The sequence below is a fragment of the Sesamum indicum genome, linkage group LG11, assembly GCF_026168435.1.
Source record: "Sesamum indicum cultivar Baizhima isolate 11 linkage group LG11, ASM2616843v1, whole genome shotgun sequence".
NCBI classification, from domain to species: Eukaryota; Viridiplantae; Streptophyta; class Magnoliopsida; order Lamiales; family Pedaliaceae; genus Sesamum; species Sesamum indicum.
The window spans coordinates 16,926,798-16,944,456 of NC_142667.1; the positions used below are offsets into that span (position 1 = coordinate 16,926,798).

General features: G+C 31.5%; 3 protein-coding genes across 4 annotated transcripts; all 3 read left to right on the forward strand.

The window, feature by feature from the left end:
• Positions 1-3,689: 3,689 nt before the first annotated feature.
• On the forward strand, positions 3,690-5,210 carry LOC105174741 (basic helix-loop-helix protein 004). Of its 2 annotated transcripts, none has more exons than XM_011096928.3 (4): positions 3,690-3,980; positions 4,289-4,414; positions 4,488-4,658; positions 4,979-5,210. In XM_011096928.3, exons 1-4 carry the CDS (start codon positions 3,702-3,704, stop codon positions 5,087-5,089), a joined length of 687 nt encoding a protein of 228 aa, XP_011095230.2. In that variant the 5' UTR covers positions 3,690-3,701; the 3' UTR covers positions 5,090-5,210. The 2 variants fall into 2 exon arrangements, with proteins under 2 accessions (XP_011095230.2, XP_020553675.2); XM_020698016.2 differs by having other exon boundaries at positions 3,696-3,980; positions 4,485-4,658.
• A 7,055-nt stretch (positions 5,211-12,265) lies between these two features.
• On the forward strand, positions 12,266-14,123 carry LOC105174640 (cationic peroxidase 1). The gene is made up of 4 exons (XM_011096805.3): positions 12,266-12,564; positions 12,961-13,152; positions 13,319-13,484; positions 13,576-14,123. Exons 1-4 carry the CDS (start codon positions 12,343-12,345, stop codon positions 13,959-13,961), a joined length of 966 nt encoding a protein of 321 aa, XP_011095107.1. The 5' UTR covers positions 12,266-12,342; the 3' UTR covers positions 13,962-14,123.
• A 1,652-nt stretch (positions 14,124-15,775) lies between these two features.
• On the forward strand, positions 15,776-17,329 carry LOC105174641 (peroxidase P7-like). The gene is made up of 3 exons (XM_011096806.2): positions 15,776-16,163; positions 16,279-16,473; positions 16,556-17,329. Exons 1-3 carry the CDS (start codon positions 15,942-15,944, stop codon positions 17,111-17,113), a joined length of 975 nt encoding a protein of 324 aa, XP_011095108.2. The 5' UTR covers positions 15,776-15,941; the 3' UTR covers positions 17,114-17,329.
• The last annotated feature ends 330 nt before the right edge of the window (positions 17,330-17,659 follow it).

Here is a 17,659-nt window from a genome sequence, read left to right on the forward strand (position 1 = left end):
ATATATGGGGAGTGACAGAAGGTGTCTATGTACTGGGCTCTCTAGCTAGTCAAGCTTGTCATGATTCAAAATATTCGAAAAAGGGGTGAAATTTGGCAATTATGTGTTGTTTGCTTAGTTGAAGTGACTCCAAATATCTCATTCATCCTATCCTTGCTTGTTTGGTATTAGTCACTTCTAACTTAAAAAAATCACTTTATCTATTCATTTCCTTACACTAAGTTAGTGGAACAAAATTGCAGTTTTCCCATTTTGTATGTTAAGGAATATATATCTTTCTCAGGACTGGAAAACTAACCACCTAAAACTATATGTTAAGCTACAATTTCAATTGTGTTGTGTGGCTAAAGATGTGGGAAGCAGTAAAATTATAAGAATAATATTTGGGTGAATTAATGACATAATTAGGTGATGGAATAAAGAGTTGAGGGGTTTTGAAAAAGAAAAAGTGTGTTCAAACTCCCATGTTATTGGGGAAGAAGAGACATGAGCTGCCAGCTAAGATCTGAGGCGTACCATATTCTTCGTGGTTATAATGCAGTTTGTTGAGTCTTGCAATGCAATCCCACTTATGACTTATCCATCATCTCACACAACCACAACCACAACCACATCCCTGCAATAAATTTATTTACAACTAAAAGTAATGAGGTTAAATGCGCATATGTCCCTCATAAAATAAGTAATACACGCTCCCCAAATTTAAAATCACTAAGTAACAATCCCCTAATGCTATATATATATATATTTTGTGATTCATTTGATTGATGCGATGCACCTACGTATACTCAATATATATAATTTGAATATTTGATCAGCAAATTAGTATTATGTTAATTTGTAAGAAAATAAATAATAAATGTTTATATAGTGGCAGAGGCGACAGCCCCTATATGCAAATGGAAAATTGGAAGCAGGGGAAGAGACAAGTTTGGAGCTGGATATGTGTTTGTGTGGTGGATTGTTTTGTTGTGATGATTAATGCACACATGTGAGTAGGTGGGTACTTGGTGCTTTGTCTTTCTGGAAACCTCACAATCCAATTATATATTCTCATCAATTTTATACATATATATATATATATTTCAAAATTCGAAAAAATTCATATATTTATATATATATCATGGCAAAATATGATTTAATTTGTGTCTCATTATCAATTTACAGATATTGATCATGTTGTTGATGGATGCATGTTAATTAGTAGTTATTGGTTGTCTTGGTATTTAGGAGTATTAGTTGTGCAGGAATCTGGTAGGCATGGAGCAAGCGAGCTAGTGCTTGTATTATTCCATCTTGCACATCAATATTCTATTAAATACAGTTGTCACTGATAATTACATGCTTGTCTCTTTTATCATAAACTTACCCAATATTAATTAATATCCTTCCCTTTACTCAATTTCTTCCATTCATCACCATAAATATTTATTTATTTTTTTACACACACACACACACACGTATAAAATAACCTTTTATAAACCAGTTGAAATTACATTGACCTATATAATAAGTTTTCACATGAAATAAATAAAAATTAAACCTTAATTATATGTACGTAAGGCATTACCGGAGATGGGGATCCATCCATGACAGTGCCAATCTCTGCCCATAATTTAGGAGCTTTAGCGTCAGTGATTGGTACGATGATGGACACAAAATTGACTAACCGTTGAAAATGAAGAAGATATGGTAAAATGGGAAAGCACGTGACATACATATATATATATATATATATATAGGGTTTTACATTTAAAGAGGAATGTTTTTATAATTAAGTGTAAATTTGATTTTAAAGTATGAAATTATAATTAATTACTCATGTGCAGACATATATAGTAAAGTTTGGGAGTGAAGAATTATGACAACTGTTAGTATTTATCTATATATGCATAGATATTATTTTATATATATATATATATATATATACGCCTATTTTCCTGGTATCTAACGTGTTAGACATAATTGAAGATGTTTGATTGATTGATTTACTTAAAAAAAAAAAAAAAGAAGAAATATAGACTTAAAGAGTAAAATAATTGAGAAGAATGCGACTCGTGATCTGAGTGAGATTGAGAAAGTCATATGAGAGTACATAACATATATGACACATCGGAAGGAGAGAAGGCAAAGATTTTGGTGTGTTTTATTGTGTTGTAATAATATTAGCTGTCAAATGCCTCCAAACACTTCTCACGGGGGATCTCTCTATAGACAACACCAACACCCCCCCCCCTCCCCCATCCTCTGCTACCCCTCATCTTCTTGTCACCTACATTATATATATATTTGCTACCCCGATACAGAAATATAAATTTACAATAAACAAAAAGTTGTATGCCATGGCTAAGATTATGATAAAAATATTTACTATGACTTTTAGTCATGACAAATATTTTAGCTACCCTTTCAGATATTACGATCAATAAACCGTTGCATGACCATGGTCAATAACTATTTGCTATGACTATTTTATTTTTAACCATAACAATTAATCATGATTAAATATTGCATGTTGGCAGTGCTATTAAGTGCACACCATACATACATACATACATATATATATATATATATATATACTTCATCTTCAATGTGCTTCCTAATTTACCAAATTCACCTTCCATACAAAAATAATTTTCTTTTTTCCTCATGAGCTAATGAATTTTTTAAGGTTAACTTCACATGCTTACGTACGCTTCTGCTTCTTGTATCAATTAAAACAATTAAATATGCCCATATATGAGTTAGAAAATTAAGCATCTACTTTAATTTTCTTGGTTGTATACCTAAGAAGCAATGTTGATGGTGTGTAGTAAGTATAGATATAGTTACCAGCTTGGTGATTAAAAACAATATTGAAACATGTTTCGATTTGGAATTTATTAATTTTTCCACTTTATGTCATCATCAATAATTATACGACAAATTAAAGGGTCATGTCATGATTTGTTTTCTTGAGGTAATAAGATGGATACCACAAGATAACAATGCAATATATAGCCTCGACTTATCCTTTAGTATATATAAATATTAATGATGCAACACACACACATACACATATATATATATATATTGTGTTTGTGTATGCGCATCACATGTGATGTATTTTTTTTCATTATAATAAATTAATAAAATTCTATATGTTAATAGTTTTTTTTTTTTTTTTATCATGAAGTTGAAGATATTGTATAATATTTGATATAAAAAATTTGTACAAGAAATTAAAATATGAAGCATGATTAATGATCGATGAGCTATACATGCATTAACGATGAAATAAATATAGGTTATGATGATGCATATCTACAATCAAAATTAAATTCCCATTGAATAATAAAACCAATATTGTTCTAACTTGGAATTAAAACTAATAAATTTGTATTAAAAAAGAATAACAAATTAAACTTGGATTGGAAGGAAAATTAATTGTGATGAGGATGAGGGGCGGGGGAGAAATTAAAGTAATGTGATGAAAGAAATATAAGTAAAGTATTATTTGACTCCATTATAAACTACATATAGTTTGTAGAGGTTTATGGTCAATGAATAGAAAGGTGGACGACTTCAAGTCCTCATCATCATCATCGTCATAGAAAACCATATATTATATATATATATATATGTATGTATGTTTGAGAGGGACCAGAATAGGTTTTCTGAAATTAGTAGCAGGTGGAGGGCAGAAATGAGATTATACCACAATGTACCAATTACGTCACTGTGAAACTTGGGGTAGTACTCATGCAGAAAACAAACAAAGAAATGATACATCAATTGGGGTTGATAGCTCCTCTTCCTCCTCCTCCTCTCTCTTTAAAACCGCTACCCCTTTCTTCTTCTTCATCCACCTCTGCACCTTCTTATTAAAAATTAATTTGAGACGAAGAAGATCAGACGGGTATATGGGTTCCAAAGATGGAAATAAAGCAACACTGTACGAGAAACTTGAACACCTTCGCTCTGCCACTAATTCTACTGCTGTACGTATATCATTAGGGTTAATTCTTTTTCTTGTTTCTCATCCATCCTCTATCAATATAATTTAAAGGATTCCTCTATGTTTCTACATCACCTAATTGACTAATTTTCTCTTTAAAGGCGTGTTTTGGTTTTTGCTTATTGTCCTTAATTTTAGTTTATATATATGCCCTGCAAAATATTTATTATTTTGTGTGCATCAAATTAACACCAACAATAATATATGTATAGATGGTTCGTACATGACCTGCAAGCTCCAAATTAAACTCACAAGTAGTTATTATATATATATATATGTGTGTTGGTGCAGGTGAATAGAGCATCAATCGTAGTTGATGCGTCGGGATACATCCAAGACTTGAAGCAAAGGGTAGAAAAACTAAATCAAGATATTGCAACTTTGCAAACTTCAACCCAACAAAACACGTTACCTACGGTACGTAATATATAGATAGATTGATAGATAATCTTTTGAAGTTGCTAATGCGATTTCATTAATTTCCCAGCAGGTTAAAGTGGAAACCCTAGAAAAAGGGTTCCTAATAAACGTGATTTCGGAGAGAAACTGCCCGGGTTTGCTGGTGTCAATACTGGAAGCGTTTGAGGATTTGGGGCTTGAAGTATTGGACGCTAGGGTTTCTTGCTCTGACACTTTTCGTCTTGAAGCAGTTAGTGATCAGGTAATTAAAAATGATTTCTTTAATTAATTAAAATCATCAGACGTTTTTCCTCTATAATTTATAGGCTCAATTATTACTATGTATATCAATATATCCGTTGAATAGTAATAATTAAGATCACGTGCAACCCACCAAAAAATTGCCTTATATAATTTGCACCACACATTTTCGTATATATATGTGTGCGCTGGAAATGTATTTATTAATGTAGCAGCACCTCAATTAATTATGTGCTGTGATTTCTGCGTAATTACTTGTGATAATTAATAATGCATGCATGCAAAAATGAATATATGTTTGAATTGATTTGATGATTGCAGAATGAAGGGCAGACGTCTGATAGCATAGATGACCAGGTGGTTAAACAAGCAGTATTGCAAGCTATCAGGATTTGGAGTGATGAGCAAGATGATCATCATCATCATCACTAGATATATATATATATATATATAGCTTTTTATCAGTAATTAATATGTGCGTCTAATTAATACTACTATTAATTAATCCTCAACGTGTTTATTAGATGAAGTGAAGAAAACAAGTCTTCATGCATCTCTTAGTTACTCATCAATATATATATATATATATATATATAATATTCCGCTCCAAGAATAAAAAATTGAGGCTGCCGTTAAGTTTTTAACGGAATCCCCCCTTGATCTGAAATTGAAAAAAAAAAATCTACATATGGGATTAAATGTGCGAATTGACTTAAGTGTGGGACTAAAATCGGAAACAGATCCACTTATGGGACAAAAATACAATTTACCTGCTGATTGAATGCAAATATCTCCCCATTTTTATGTTTTCTAATTCTTCTTTTCTTCTCTATCCATTTTCAATACATGATTATATATATATATATGTATATATACACATGGCTACGTACATACATACGTTATATATGATGAGGCAAATTTATTGAAATTAATTATATATGAATTTATGTGTATAATTAATGCAAACCTCATATTAGCATATCAGTATATATATATATGTATATCTCATCTCATCATTCTAATTGTGAATCTTGGTTTATTAATTATGTTTTCTAAATAAGCTAGTTTTATTTCATCAATCCTTAATTCCAGCTGATTAATTTTTCTTTTCATTTTTAAGTATTAAAATTAAATGAAATTATATATATATGCTTAATTTCCAAGGGAACTACTGTATGTATAAGAAGTTTCTTATCTCTGTACTCATGATCATCTACAACTTTATACATACTTAAAAAAAAAAAAGAATTAGATTATGTCGTGCGGTAAATTAAATGTTAATTAATCAACAGCTATATGTATATATATATCTGAGCATGATTTTCATTTACAAAACTAGATCAAAAGGAGCAGTTTTCTTTGACTAGATTAATATTCACTTATTTAAATTCTATTTTACATATGAAATTAATCTTTTTACCTCGAGCTATAATTTGAAATTAATCATAGTATCCTTGGTTCTTGCCAATCTAACTCCAAAAAGACTTTGATTCCCGCTCAAATAAAGATTAAGGTTGTCTGTCTCTCAAATCTGCTGTTCAAAATCAGAATTATTACTCACAATTTCAGTTAAATTTCTATAAAGTTCGTATACCGTTAATTAAATTAAAGAATTTAGGTAGGCTGTCATAAGCAGTACTTACGTATTGTTTCCTATAATTGGGTTTCCAACACAATCCCAATAACCACGTTCCCTCCAGTTAAATCTGCGTGGTTTCAAACAAGGCCCATTACAGGGAAAGAGGGCCCAAGCCCAAGCAAATTATTATCCCATTATGCGTGTGCTTACTAGAGCTTCAGAAAAATCACTTTTCAATTTGTGACTTAAAAATATACTTTTGACTTTTGAGATATTCGAAATGTCTGCTTTTATTTCTAAAGTGAGGGGTGTCGAATTTACAAAAAATAATTCATATGAACATTTTTGTAGAAGTGTGAGTAGGGTCGAATTCACAGGGATTGATTTTAAATTAATTCCTTCAAATAAAATAAAATAAAAATAAAAATAATTGGGAGGTTTATGATTGTGAAGAATAAAAATAAAAATTAAATTAAACTAAAAAGCTAATAAAATTAGAAGAGATAAATATAAGAGAAGAGTGTTCTAATTAAAGACAGGATCCTGCTTAATTCCATGATCGATCATAGATGCAAAGATAACAATTATTCATGATAAATAACTTGGTTATGGCCACTGGTATAACCTAACAATCTCACCTTTCCTTACCTTGTGGATAAATACCAATATGAATAAAAGTAGAAAGCATAAATTAAATCTCACAACTCGTTGTATTTAAGAATTCACCAAGTCTTCAACCGGAATGAGAGAACTAGCTAGACGTGCTCATGAAAGAACGTATGAAAAGCAAAGTAAGAAAATATAATAAAAACGTAGAGATCTCAAGAGTTCAAAATCTGACTCTTTAAGTAAATTACATCAGCTATATATAATAGCTAGATACCTAATCTACTAGGATTAAAAGTAGATTAATATATATAATAGCTAGATACCTTATTAATTTATTTTCAAATTTTTTCATCTAAAGTTGAAGTTAGAGTTTTTAAATTATTTAATAAACTTTATAATTTTACATATTTAATATTTTATAATTTTTATATTTTTTGTCTATATTATCTGATATTATTCTAACATCATAGACAAATATAAATTAAATTTCAATGATTATTAATAAAAAATATATTTCTTGGCAACCATACAAGTTTATTTATTGTGTATGAATGGACAATTTTATTACTTAGTGGGAGAATTTTTGAATTAGACATTCAATATTTTTAATAGTATTCAATATTTAAGAAATAACTAATATTTAATATTTCCTAATATAAATAATTATTACTAAAAAATAAGTGTAAATATTAAGCGAAAATGTATATCTTTAACATATGCGGATAAAATAGTGTTTAATAATCAAACTTGTTTTAAAAGTGATTGTTTTCCAAATACTAGTCAATTTAAGTATTATGTGTTTTCCACTTTTTATTCTGTTACAACTTTTAATTTTTTGTACAAAAATTATTTTTCTAAAGTTTTTGCAAACGCTCCCTTTAATATAATTACTCCAACTAAATAATTCAAATAGAAAGAATAGGTGGAACAGTGAAATTAGTTTGCAAGACATCCATACTGCCTCAACACTGTTTTTTGTTTTGGGATTGATGTATTTGGAGTTAAGAATATTAAATCATAATAAGGAATCTACTATGGTTGTTTGGATGATTTGAAATATTTCCATCACCTTTTCAAGTATTATTGAGATGGATTTTAAATCCCTTTAATACAAACTTTTCAATAAGTTTCTGGTTCAAATCTAAATCTATGTGTTAGGCAGCTGTATTTATTCTTATCTACTTTGGTGGCCTCCATTCATTTATTTTTTGTTCTTAATAAAAAAGTTGCTGTATATATTCTAATTAGTTTAATTTTCAAAAGTAGGTTGCTTCGTCTCAAGCTTCAAAATGAAGTAATGGAGGAGGAACCTACCTACAACTTCTTTTTCAGGTGCTGACATAATATAAAAAATACATGTTGCAAATGATTAAACGAGGATGTTCTTTGACTAATAAGGTCCAATTTAATTGGTGAAACTGAGGTTCCATGATTTTAAAGATCATGCGTGGAATATTGTCCACTGCATGATGTTTTTGCAAATCATAAAAATAAATTAATTAATTGACACAAAATATTTAATCTACCAAAACTCCTTTGTAAATTGTTTAATTTCATCATCGGAATCCAACCAACGTACTTAACATTAAACTTCAATTCTCATTTTATTAAACATTATAAATTGACTGACATACTCATGTACCACAACGAGGGGTTAAATGCAATTTATTCCTCTGTATCAATGAAAAAAATACAAAAAAAAAAAAAAATTATAAAAAAACAAAATGCAAAAAACTCCCTTATAATTTAAAAAACAATGAAATTTACCTTCCTCTATATAACACAGGTATTTAACCTCCACAGTGACTCTGTGTGCTCAATGTTCGATGTTAAATAGAAAATAATATTAACAATAAAACATTTATTTATAATGTTTAAGATCACAATTATCCTATTTAAATTTCCTCTCACAATTAACTTTTTCGTGAGTTGGAGCGCCAATATATTCTCAACCAATCTCTCTCTCTCTCTCACTATATATATATATATATATCAAAAGTTGACATAACGAACTGTTTGATTAATTACAATTTTGAAAATGTAGGTCTTGCATTGAAATTGTAATATATGAATTCTTAGAATTACATTTAAATTTGTATATATGTATGGAGAGAGAGAGCATGGGATTGAGAATCCAATAATTAATATGTGTAACCATTTGTCCAAGATGAGGTATAGCTGTATTCTCAATCTTATTCAGCATTAGAATAATAATTAGATTTTGGCGGTTGTCGGGAAGAATATTAGAAAAAGTGAAGGGAAGGGAGGAGGCGACTATATATGAATATGTAATGATGGGCAGATGCATGGTCAATCAAACTCAAACCCCATCATCCATCATCCATCATCCATCATTCCACCACCATCGGAACAACATTTACCATCATCTTTTAGATTACCTACTCAATTTTTCTAAAAACATTGTGTCGTATTTTGCTTTTTCTATGTCTTTACTTTACTTACGCTTTTAATTTCTGCATGTAATCTACAATCATGCAACCAATTAATTTAATACACAATTTGACTACTTCCTGAAATCATTTAATCTTAACTTCTACTCTAATTAATTTAATTATCATTTTATCTTTGACAAAAAGATAAGTCTTACGAAAATTCAAACAAATATTTTTCAACCTCCTAATTAACGCACGCCACACACACACACACATATATATATATATATATTCGACACCTTTGCTCGGCATGCATTTTAATAATGTTAGACTAATTCTTCTCTATAATTAATAATTGAACTTTAAATAAGTTAATCATTTAAATTAGGCACCATGCCCAACAATTTAAAGCAACTACGTATATATACCTCCTGATTAGTGCATCTTAATTAATTAGAAATTTATAATTAGCATAGTAAATTAATTGTAGTGTGTGTATATATATATATATATAGGAGACAAGGATTAATTGGAACAATTAATAAGACGATGCTTTAAATAATTTCTAAATGTCTTATCATTGAAAGACTTAGAGAAAAGATGTTTAAAAAAATAGGTAAAGGTAGGTGAAGGAGAGGTATTTGTGATCACTAAAGTAAACGTGTGGGGTTGGCAATAAATAAAAAGAGATTTTGAATGTAAAGGCAAAGGCGTGTTTGCATGCCTTAACGAATTGAGGCAGAAATTGTCAACTAATGAGGCCCAACCCTAACGCTTTGTACAAATAAGTCTAACAAAATTTACCAAACATTGAGAGTGACGCTCATATGATTTTTGGAGGTGGAGGAGCATACACCTTTTGTTTATACATCCTTTTCCTTGTCTTATAATTAACTTTATTTTTCACTTTTTTGGGAAATCATATTAAAGCTATATGATTAACGGAATTATCTCACCAATAATATTCTACCACAATAATTAACCTTTAAATGTTATAAACAAATTCGATAAATTCTACCGAGTGTATGTGTATTTATTTCACTTTGTATGAGTGTTTGTTATTTGTCTCACCAGATGTGAGTTGTTATAATTTATTTATTGTTCTTATATATCTCGCGTTATTATAAGATATCTTTTAAATTCATAAGATGTCAAAATTTTATTTTAAAAATAAGTTAGAAAACTTGGTACTTTTATGAACATACATTATAAGCTTAAAAAATAAAACCAAACATAATGCACGTTTTTTGCAGAGTAGCATATATGCCAAATTTCTATATTCTTGTCAGATTGATTGGCTGCATGCGGCTGGTCTAACCATTCTAGAGAACACGTACAGAATTTTGACCCAAATTGCATACATATATATTATACTTTACCCCAATTAATAAAAATATATTTCATACTTTTTTTATCAAAACTTACTCCCAACAGCTATTATTTATTTACTTATTTTAGTGTTTGCTAATATCTATTCGTAATTGGACAGCAAGTTACTGTTATAGGTCTAATTTAAATTTTCATTGATAACTACCTTATCCGAAAAATAAACCATTCAAAACTGTCGCTAATTTGACCAACTCTCGTAAGGAAGACATGAGGCGGATCCGAGTTCGACATCTTTGAATTATTATAATATTTTTGATTCACGATATTCTTTCCAATTAGCACTTTATTTTATTTTTATAGTATGTGATATCGTACTATTTAATATATTGATGATTTAAATTAACAATACGTTCGAACGAGATAAAGAAATAAAAAACTACTATAATTATAAAGATTTTTTAACATTATAAATACTCTTCTATAATGAATTGTCACAAGGGGATATTTGTAATTTAAGAGGGTATTTATTATTTTTCAAATAACGATGGAGCATTTGAAATTATCACAAATATCAAAAGTGTCCGTTATAACTTACCCTCAAAGTTATTTAATCCAGGAATGTTCCGACCAAATTTGTGTTTGTTTAAATATGGGTTGTTTGATTTTTACTGGCAATGTTATTAGTTACAAGAACGTACAATAGGGGCCATAAATGAACTCAAATAGGAGTATTTAGATCTTGTTAAGATAGTTTCTTTACATGAAAATATATAATTAGTTTCATAACTTCATGTCTCCTTTTTCATTGTAAATAATAATCAAATGAATATTTAGTCTGAACGATTCAATTTTTTTTTTTTTAATTTATCTCGTAAAGTGACAAAAACTTTTGAATTTACGATGGTCATATATTTATCCAATCCACGACAATGAATGATATGGTAGTGCATTTGTGTGTGGACAGAACCAAGATTCTCCACTCTTACAATGTTCACACTTAGGAGAAAATTCCAGTCCAAGTTGAGAAAATTCTTCCTTACTCAAATCGCAACGTGCATACATAATACCTGCATATACATTGCCTTGGACTAAATAGCCACCACCTTCATATTTTCAACTATCCTAACATTATTAGTTATTAACGTAGGTTAATTTTATCAAATTAAAAAAAATATTGAAAAGATAAAAGGCGAGTTCTATATAAATCCCACATTGATTATCAAGAAATTAACCGATGTACGTAGTTTTGTGAATTATTAATGAATTTTTAAATTTTTTTGGTATAGAGTTATTTGAAATTATTTCTTTAAATTTTGGATGCATCAATCTGGATGTGGTATTTTAAAAATCATCCATTTTTTACATGAAAACGCAAAAATGGTCTCATGACTTTAATTAACATGAAATTATGGTGTGTACAAACACCCTTGTTCCATTTTTACAATGACGTTGGGCAACTGATCATAGAGCAGTAATGAATTAATTTCATCTTGCACGGATCATATTCTTACTTAGCTGCAATGATTGAAGCAAATGGATCAAAATTGTTGGGGTTTCAATATATAATGATTGTAGCAAATGTAATAATTTTCTGGAGGGTTGACTAAAACGACCCAAAAATGAAAGGGACAACATAACACAACTCTTTTCTTGATCATCATCCACTATAAATACGCCAAGGAATTCATTGCCGTAGAACCATAACTAGAAAATTCTTGGCTCACAGTTCTCTACCACAAAGAACCTCTTACTAGTTAATATAATTACTATTAACCATGCCTACTACTACTCATGTATCAAATTTTCCAGCTCCATTAATGCTCGTTCTACTCCTACTAGGAGTAGGCGCCAATGCCCAGTTATCTTCAAATTTCTATTCTTCCACATGTCCTAACCTTCTTTCTATTATCAAAACGGCTGTCGACTCTGCTGTCAGGGGAGATGCTCGTATGGGGGCATCGTTGCTTCGTCTCCATTTTCATGATTGCTTTGTTAATGTAAGGCGCCATGCAGTACATAAAGTTAGCTTTTTCCCCCCTGTCCTGATTTGCATTAGGTTTTATTACTTTTAAGTTGCATTTAGTTAGGCATGCATGCACATGCATAATTAATGCAATATCATGTTCTTTGACTTGTTTTCTTTTTTAAGTCTCTTATGTAAGAGGGCATGTAGATGTAGTAATCATGCATTAGATATGTATTCATTCACTCATCACCTAATATTAATTAATCATATATGTTTTCTTTGATTTTAGCATTAAAAAAGATTAGATCATCAAGGACCATTAACAGAACTGCTTCTGCATATGAAATTTAATAATATTTAAATTTTGAACTAGTGTTTTTTCCTTTCAGCTATATCTAATTTGAGACTACTTTATAAACTGAAACAGGGGTGCGATGCATCAGTGTTGCTGGACGACACAGCGAATTTTACAGGAGAAAAGACCGCTGCCCCGAATGTCAATTCATTGAGAGGATTCGATGTGATCGACACCATCAAAACTCAAGTCGAGAGTTCCTGCCCGGGCATCGTCTCCTGTGCTGATATCTTGTCTGTTGCTGCCCGAGATGGCGTTGTCGCTGTGAGTATATCAATTTCTACCATTTTCAGGAACCGTGCATTCTTCAAATAGAAAATCAATACTGAACTAACATTAATTACTACATCTGAAATTGCTTGGAAGTGGGTACATTAATTAACAGCATGCATTTGATCATTTCTAATAAAAAATGGAATACTGAATTCAGCTGAACGGGCCAAGCTGGGCAGTTGCACTTGGGAGAAGGGACTCAACCACCGCAAGCTTGAGTGCTGCAAACAGCCAAATCCCCGGACCAAACTTGAACCTCAACGCCCTCATTACTTCCTTCTCTAACAAGGGCTTCACAGCCAGGGAGATGGTTGCTCTTTCTGGTAATAATGAATTATATGTATCTTATTCACTGCTGCTAACTGCCATCATTACAAGCCAATTAAACTCGTAAATTATTTAATATGTCTGCAGGATCGCACACGATAGGACAGGCAAGGTGCACAACTTTCAGGAACAGAATCTACAACGAAGCCAACATAAACGCCTCATTCGCAGCCTCCGTGCGAGCAAACTGCCCACAAAGCGGCGGAAACAACAACCTTTCACCGCTGGACGTGGTCAGCCCTAATGTTTTTAACAACGACTACTTCAGGAATTTGTTGAGCCTGAGGGGGCTGCTCCACTCCGATCAGCAGCTTTTCAGCAACGGATCGACGGACGCTCAAGTGAGAGCTTACAGCACTAACTCCGCTGCTTTCTTCAATGATTTCGCAAGTGCTATGGTGAAGATGTCAAACCTTAGCCCCCTCACTGGAACCAATGGCCAGATCAGGAGGAACTGCAGGAGGACCAACTGATAATATACAAACCTCTTTGTGATCATTAATTTTGATGTACTACTTTTAACTTTTCCTTTTCTGTCGGGCCTCTTTTCTTGTTAATGTTAACTCGACGTGGAGTTTTGTATACGCGAATGTCGTGACAAAGTCAATAAAGTTGATGCCAAGTGTCGGTGTGAATTATAATTGTACGTAGTTGAAAATGCTACATTCTTGTGTCTTGATTCAGCTTTAAGTAAATTACAGAAATAGCAGCCAAATACGTATAAAAACAAATCTCCTTCTCAACTCCATTTTTTCTTTCGAATGATAATAATTAGATTTTCCATTGCTCCATTGCTTAGACTTTCAATCAAGGAATTTATTCATTTACTCGAGAAAAAGAAAAAAAATCCTTTCTTAAAATTTAATTTTTCTTAATTTCACTCATGATGGTGAAAATCCAAAACATGTTGTATAATAATATCTTGTCGTCTATGAGGTCTAGCTCAATCACGAAATTGAGGCTCTATGACTTTAAGGTTATAGGTTCGACCTCCACCAATGTGTGTAATACATTATACTTTAATAACATGTATTAATTAGACATAAGTATTTGATATTGATAATTAATATATAATTATTACGATTATTAATAATAATTCACCACTTTCACTTTAAAAAACAAAAAACAAAAAAAAATAGTGTCTTGCCCTCAGTGTCATGGATGATTATGCGTTGACTTACAACTAGGGTCTAAATTGTTTTTTTTTTTGGGGGGGTGGGGAAGAGATACACCTTCAAATATTGAAAGAAAAGCATTTACTCCTTCCACCTTACTGTGCTCTTTAATTACACAATTTACAATTGATTTTCATATTTTGTGTATTTTGCCTTATTTTTAACTTTAAATTTTCAAATAATCAGCTAGCACTTAGTTTTATTTTCTTTACGATCTCATCGAGCCAAATAACAATGTATGTTAAGGTTTGAGAGAAAATAAAATTAAATACTATTTGAATTTTTTAAACTCTTATAAATTAGTACGTAAATAAGAGCAAAATAGAAAATATTAAAAAAATATATAAAAATCAATTACAAATTTTGTGCGAGAAAAACACATCAATGTGAGGGAGGTCAGATGTACTTTTTTTCAAAATATTAAGGTGTGTTTTAGATAATTTCTTTTTTTTCTTTTTTCTAATTTAGAGAAGTTTTGTGAGCATTTTATTTTTTACAAGGGGATAATTTGGATTTAACCTCTCAGTAATATATATATATATATATATATATATATATAAAGAGAGAATGTAGGTTAAATTCCTTTTGATATTACATGGGTTTTTCCTTTCAGAAATGGAGAAGTAGATGTAGTCGGGCCGACTAACAATGTGCATGGCCCATCTAAAACTTTAACAAAATAGTATACAAACTTGACCCAAATCATGTTGAGTCGAACTGCTCAACAAATTGGGATTTTTAAGCTCAACTTTTAGCCCACTTAATTCATTAATTTGAAAATTACGAGCGGATTCAAAGGGAAAAGTGTTCTCTAATCCTTTTGGGCTTTTGGGCACTGCTGTCATTAATATCAGAGAGACAAAACGTAGACGAAAGGTACACTTGAACTGAATTAGAACATCTTCTGATCTTAATAAGAAATTAGCTCATACCATACGTATGTTCTGTAATTAAATAAGCGCTCTTTCAGTTCTTTTTGCTAGCTACAGAATACAACAATTAATTCACATCTCTCGTTCAAATTTTAAGCTTTTTTAATTTCCTACGTATACAACTCATATTATTTCTTACAAATAATAGTCAGATACGTACCTGAGAAAGTTTCCGACATAGCAGTTAATTTCAACTATCAATGTAGATCGATGGGCAGATGAACTATCAAAATTTACCCCTTGTCTAATTACTCTAATTAATCGCACTACTTGTTTATAGTTGCATATAGATCCTTATAATTACCATCACCCTACCTACAAGATTATTAGTTTTTTTTAGCTAAAAATGGGTTCAAAAATCTGCTTCTATCTCGTTGCCTTAATCGTGTTATCACTAGTAGATCATATCAGGATTTCAGGTTCTCTAGATCTAGACCCCAATTTTTACGAGGAAATATGCCCCCAAGCTCTGCCGGCCATCGAACGAGTTGTGGAGGAGGCTGTGCAGCAAGAGCCGCGCATAGGGGCCTCTTTGTTGCGTCTCCATTTTCATGACTGCTTCGTTAACGTACGTAAACAAGACCATCACTTAATTAATTTGCTTTACTTAATAAATATCGAATGATGATTATGTAGCCCTCAGATTTATAATTTGTAGGTAAAATTTGTGTTGGTGCATGCAGGGTTGTGACGGTTCCATTCTTCTTGACACGACTTGCGACTTTACTAGTGAGAAGTTTGCGGTGCCAAATAATAATTCCGCCAGAGGGTTTGACGTGGTTGATAGGATCAAGTGGGAAGTAGACAGAGCTTGTGGCGGTCCGGTGGTCTCCTGCGCTGACATTTTGGCCGTTGCAGCTCGTGATTCTGTGGTTGCGGTCTGTAAATGTATTTTAGAATCATGCATAGTCAATTAGCACTAAACTTACACTATATATGTAATTACATTTTGGTCTGCAGTTAGGAGGACCTAACTGGGAGGTACAACTAGGGAGGAGAGACTCGACTACAGCAAGTATAGACAAAGCCAACACTGACATCCCCTCACCATCCATGGACCTCCCAGCCCTAATCACCACTTTCAGCAATCACGGCCTAAACCTCCAAGACCTAGTCGTGCTTTCTGGTAGCCACACCATAGGCTTTGCGCAGTGTTCTCTCTTCAGAAATCGCATTTACAATGAGAACAACATCGACTCCAGTTTTGCCAGCAAGCAACAAGCAACTTGTCCTCTCACTGGAGGTGATTCCAACCTTGCTCCTTTGGATCCCTCAGCTGCTCTTTTCGACACCAAATACTTTGACAACCTGGTGATGAAGAAAGGGCTCTTGCATTCTGATCAACAGTTGTTTAATGCTGGCTGTGAGACCGATTCTCTTGTTCAAACCTATAGCTCCGACCCTGATGCTTTTGCCATGGATTTTGTTAATTCCATGATTAAGATGGGAAATATATGCCCACTCACTGGAGACCAAGGCCAGATTCGATGCAATTGCAGGAAGGTCAATTCTAATTGATAACATGCATGCATGCACGCTGCTTAATTAATAAGTACTTGTTGCATATATGTATCTACTACTAAAAAATATATATGCTATTAATTTTCTGTGTGTTCTATTTATTTTAATATTGTTCTGTGTGTGTGTGAAAGAAAATAACTTGGATCAAGTACTGCTATTAATGTAGATACTGGAATTTTGGGAGAATATATATAATTTGTTTCACTATTTCAAGTTTGTGTTGAGCTCGTCAACTGTTAGCTGCATTGATTTAGTTTTCACCCTTAAAATTTACCAGAAAAACCTCGTTCTTGATCATTAAATTTGTGTGGTACATCATAGTTGGGGGCACATTTCCTACTTTCAGGCCGGTCATCAATGTGGATTTTCTTTGATATAGATGCACTTAGTCGTTGTGGCACGTTGTTCTTACGTGCATACAATAAATAATATTTTATACTTTAAAATATATTATAAATAAGAGTAAAATATATAAATAAATTCATTACCTTGCCAAAAAAAAAAAAAACAAAAGAAAGAAAAAAAAATAATAAATCAATTACT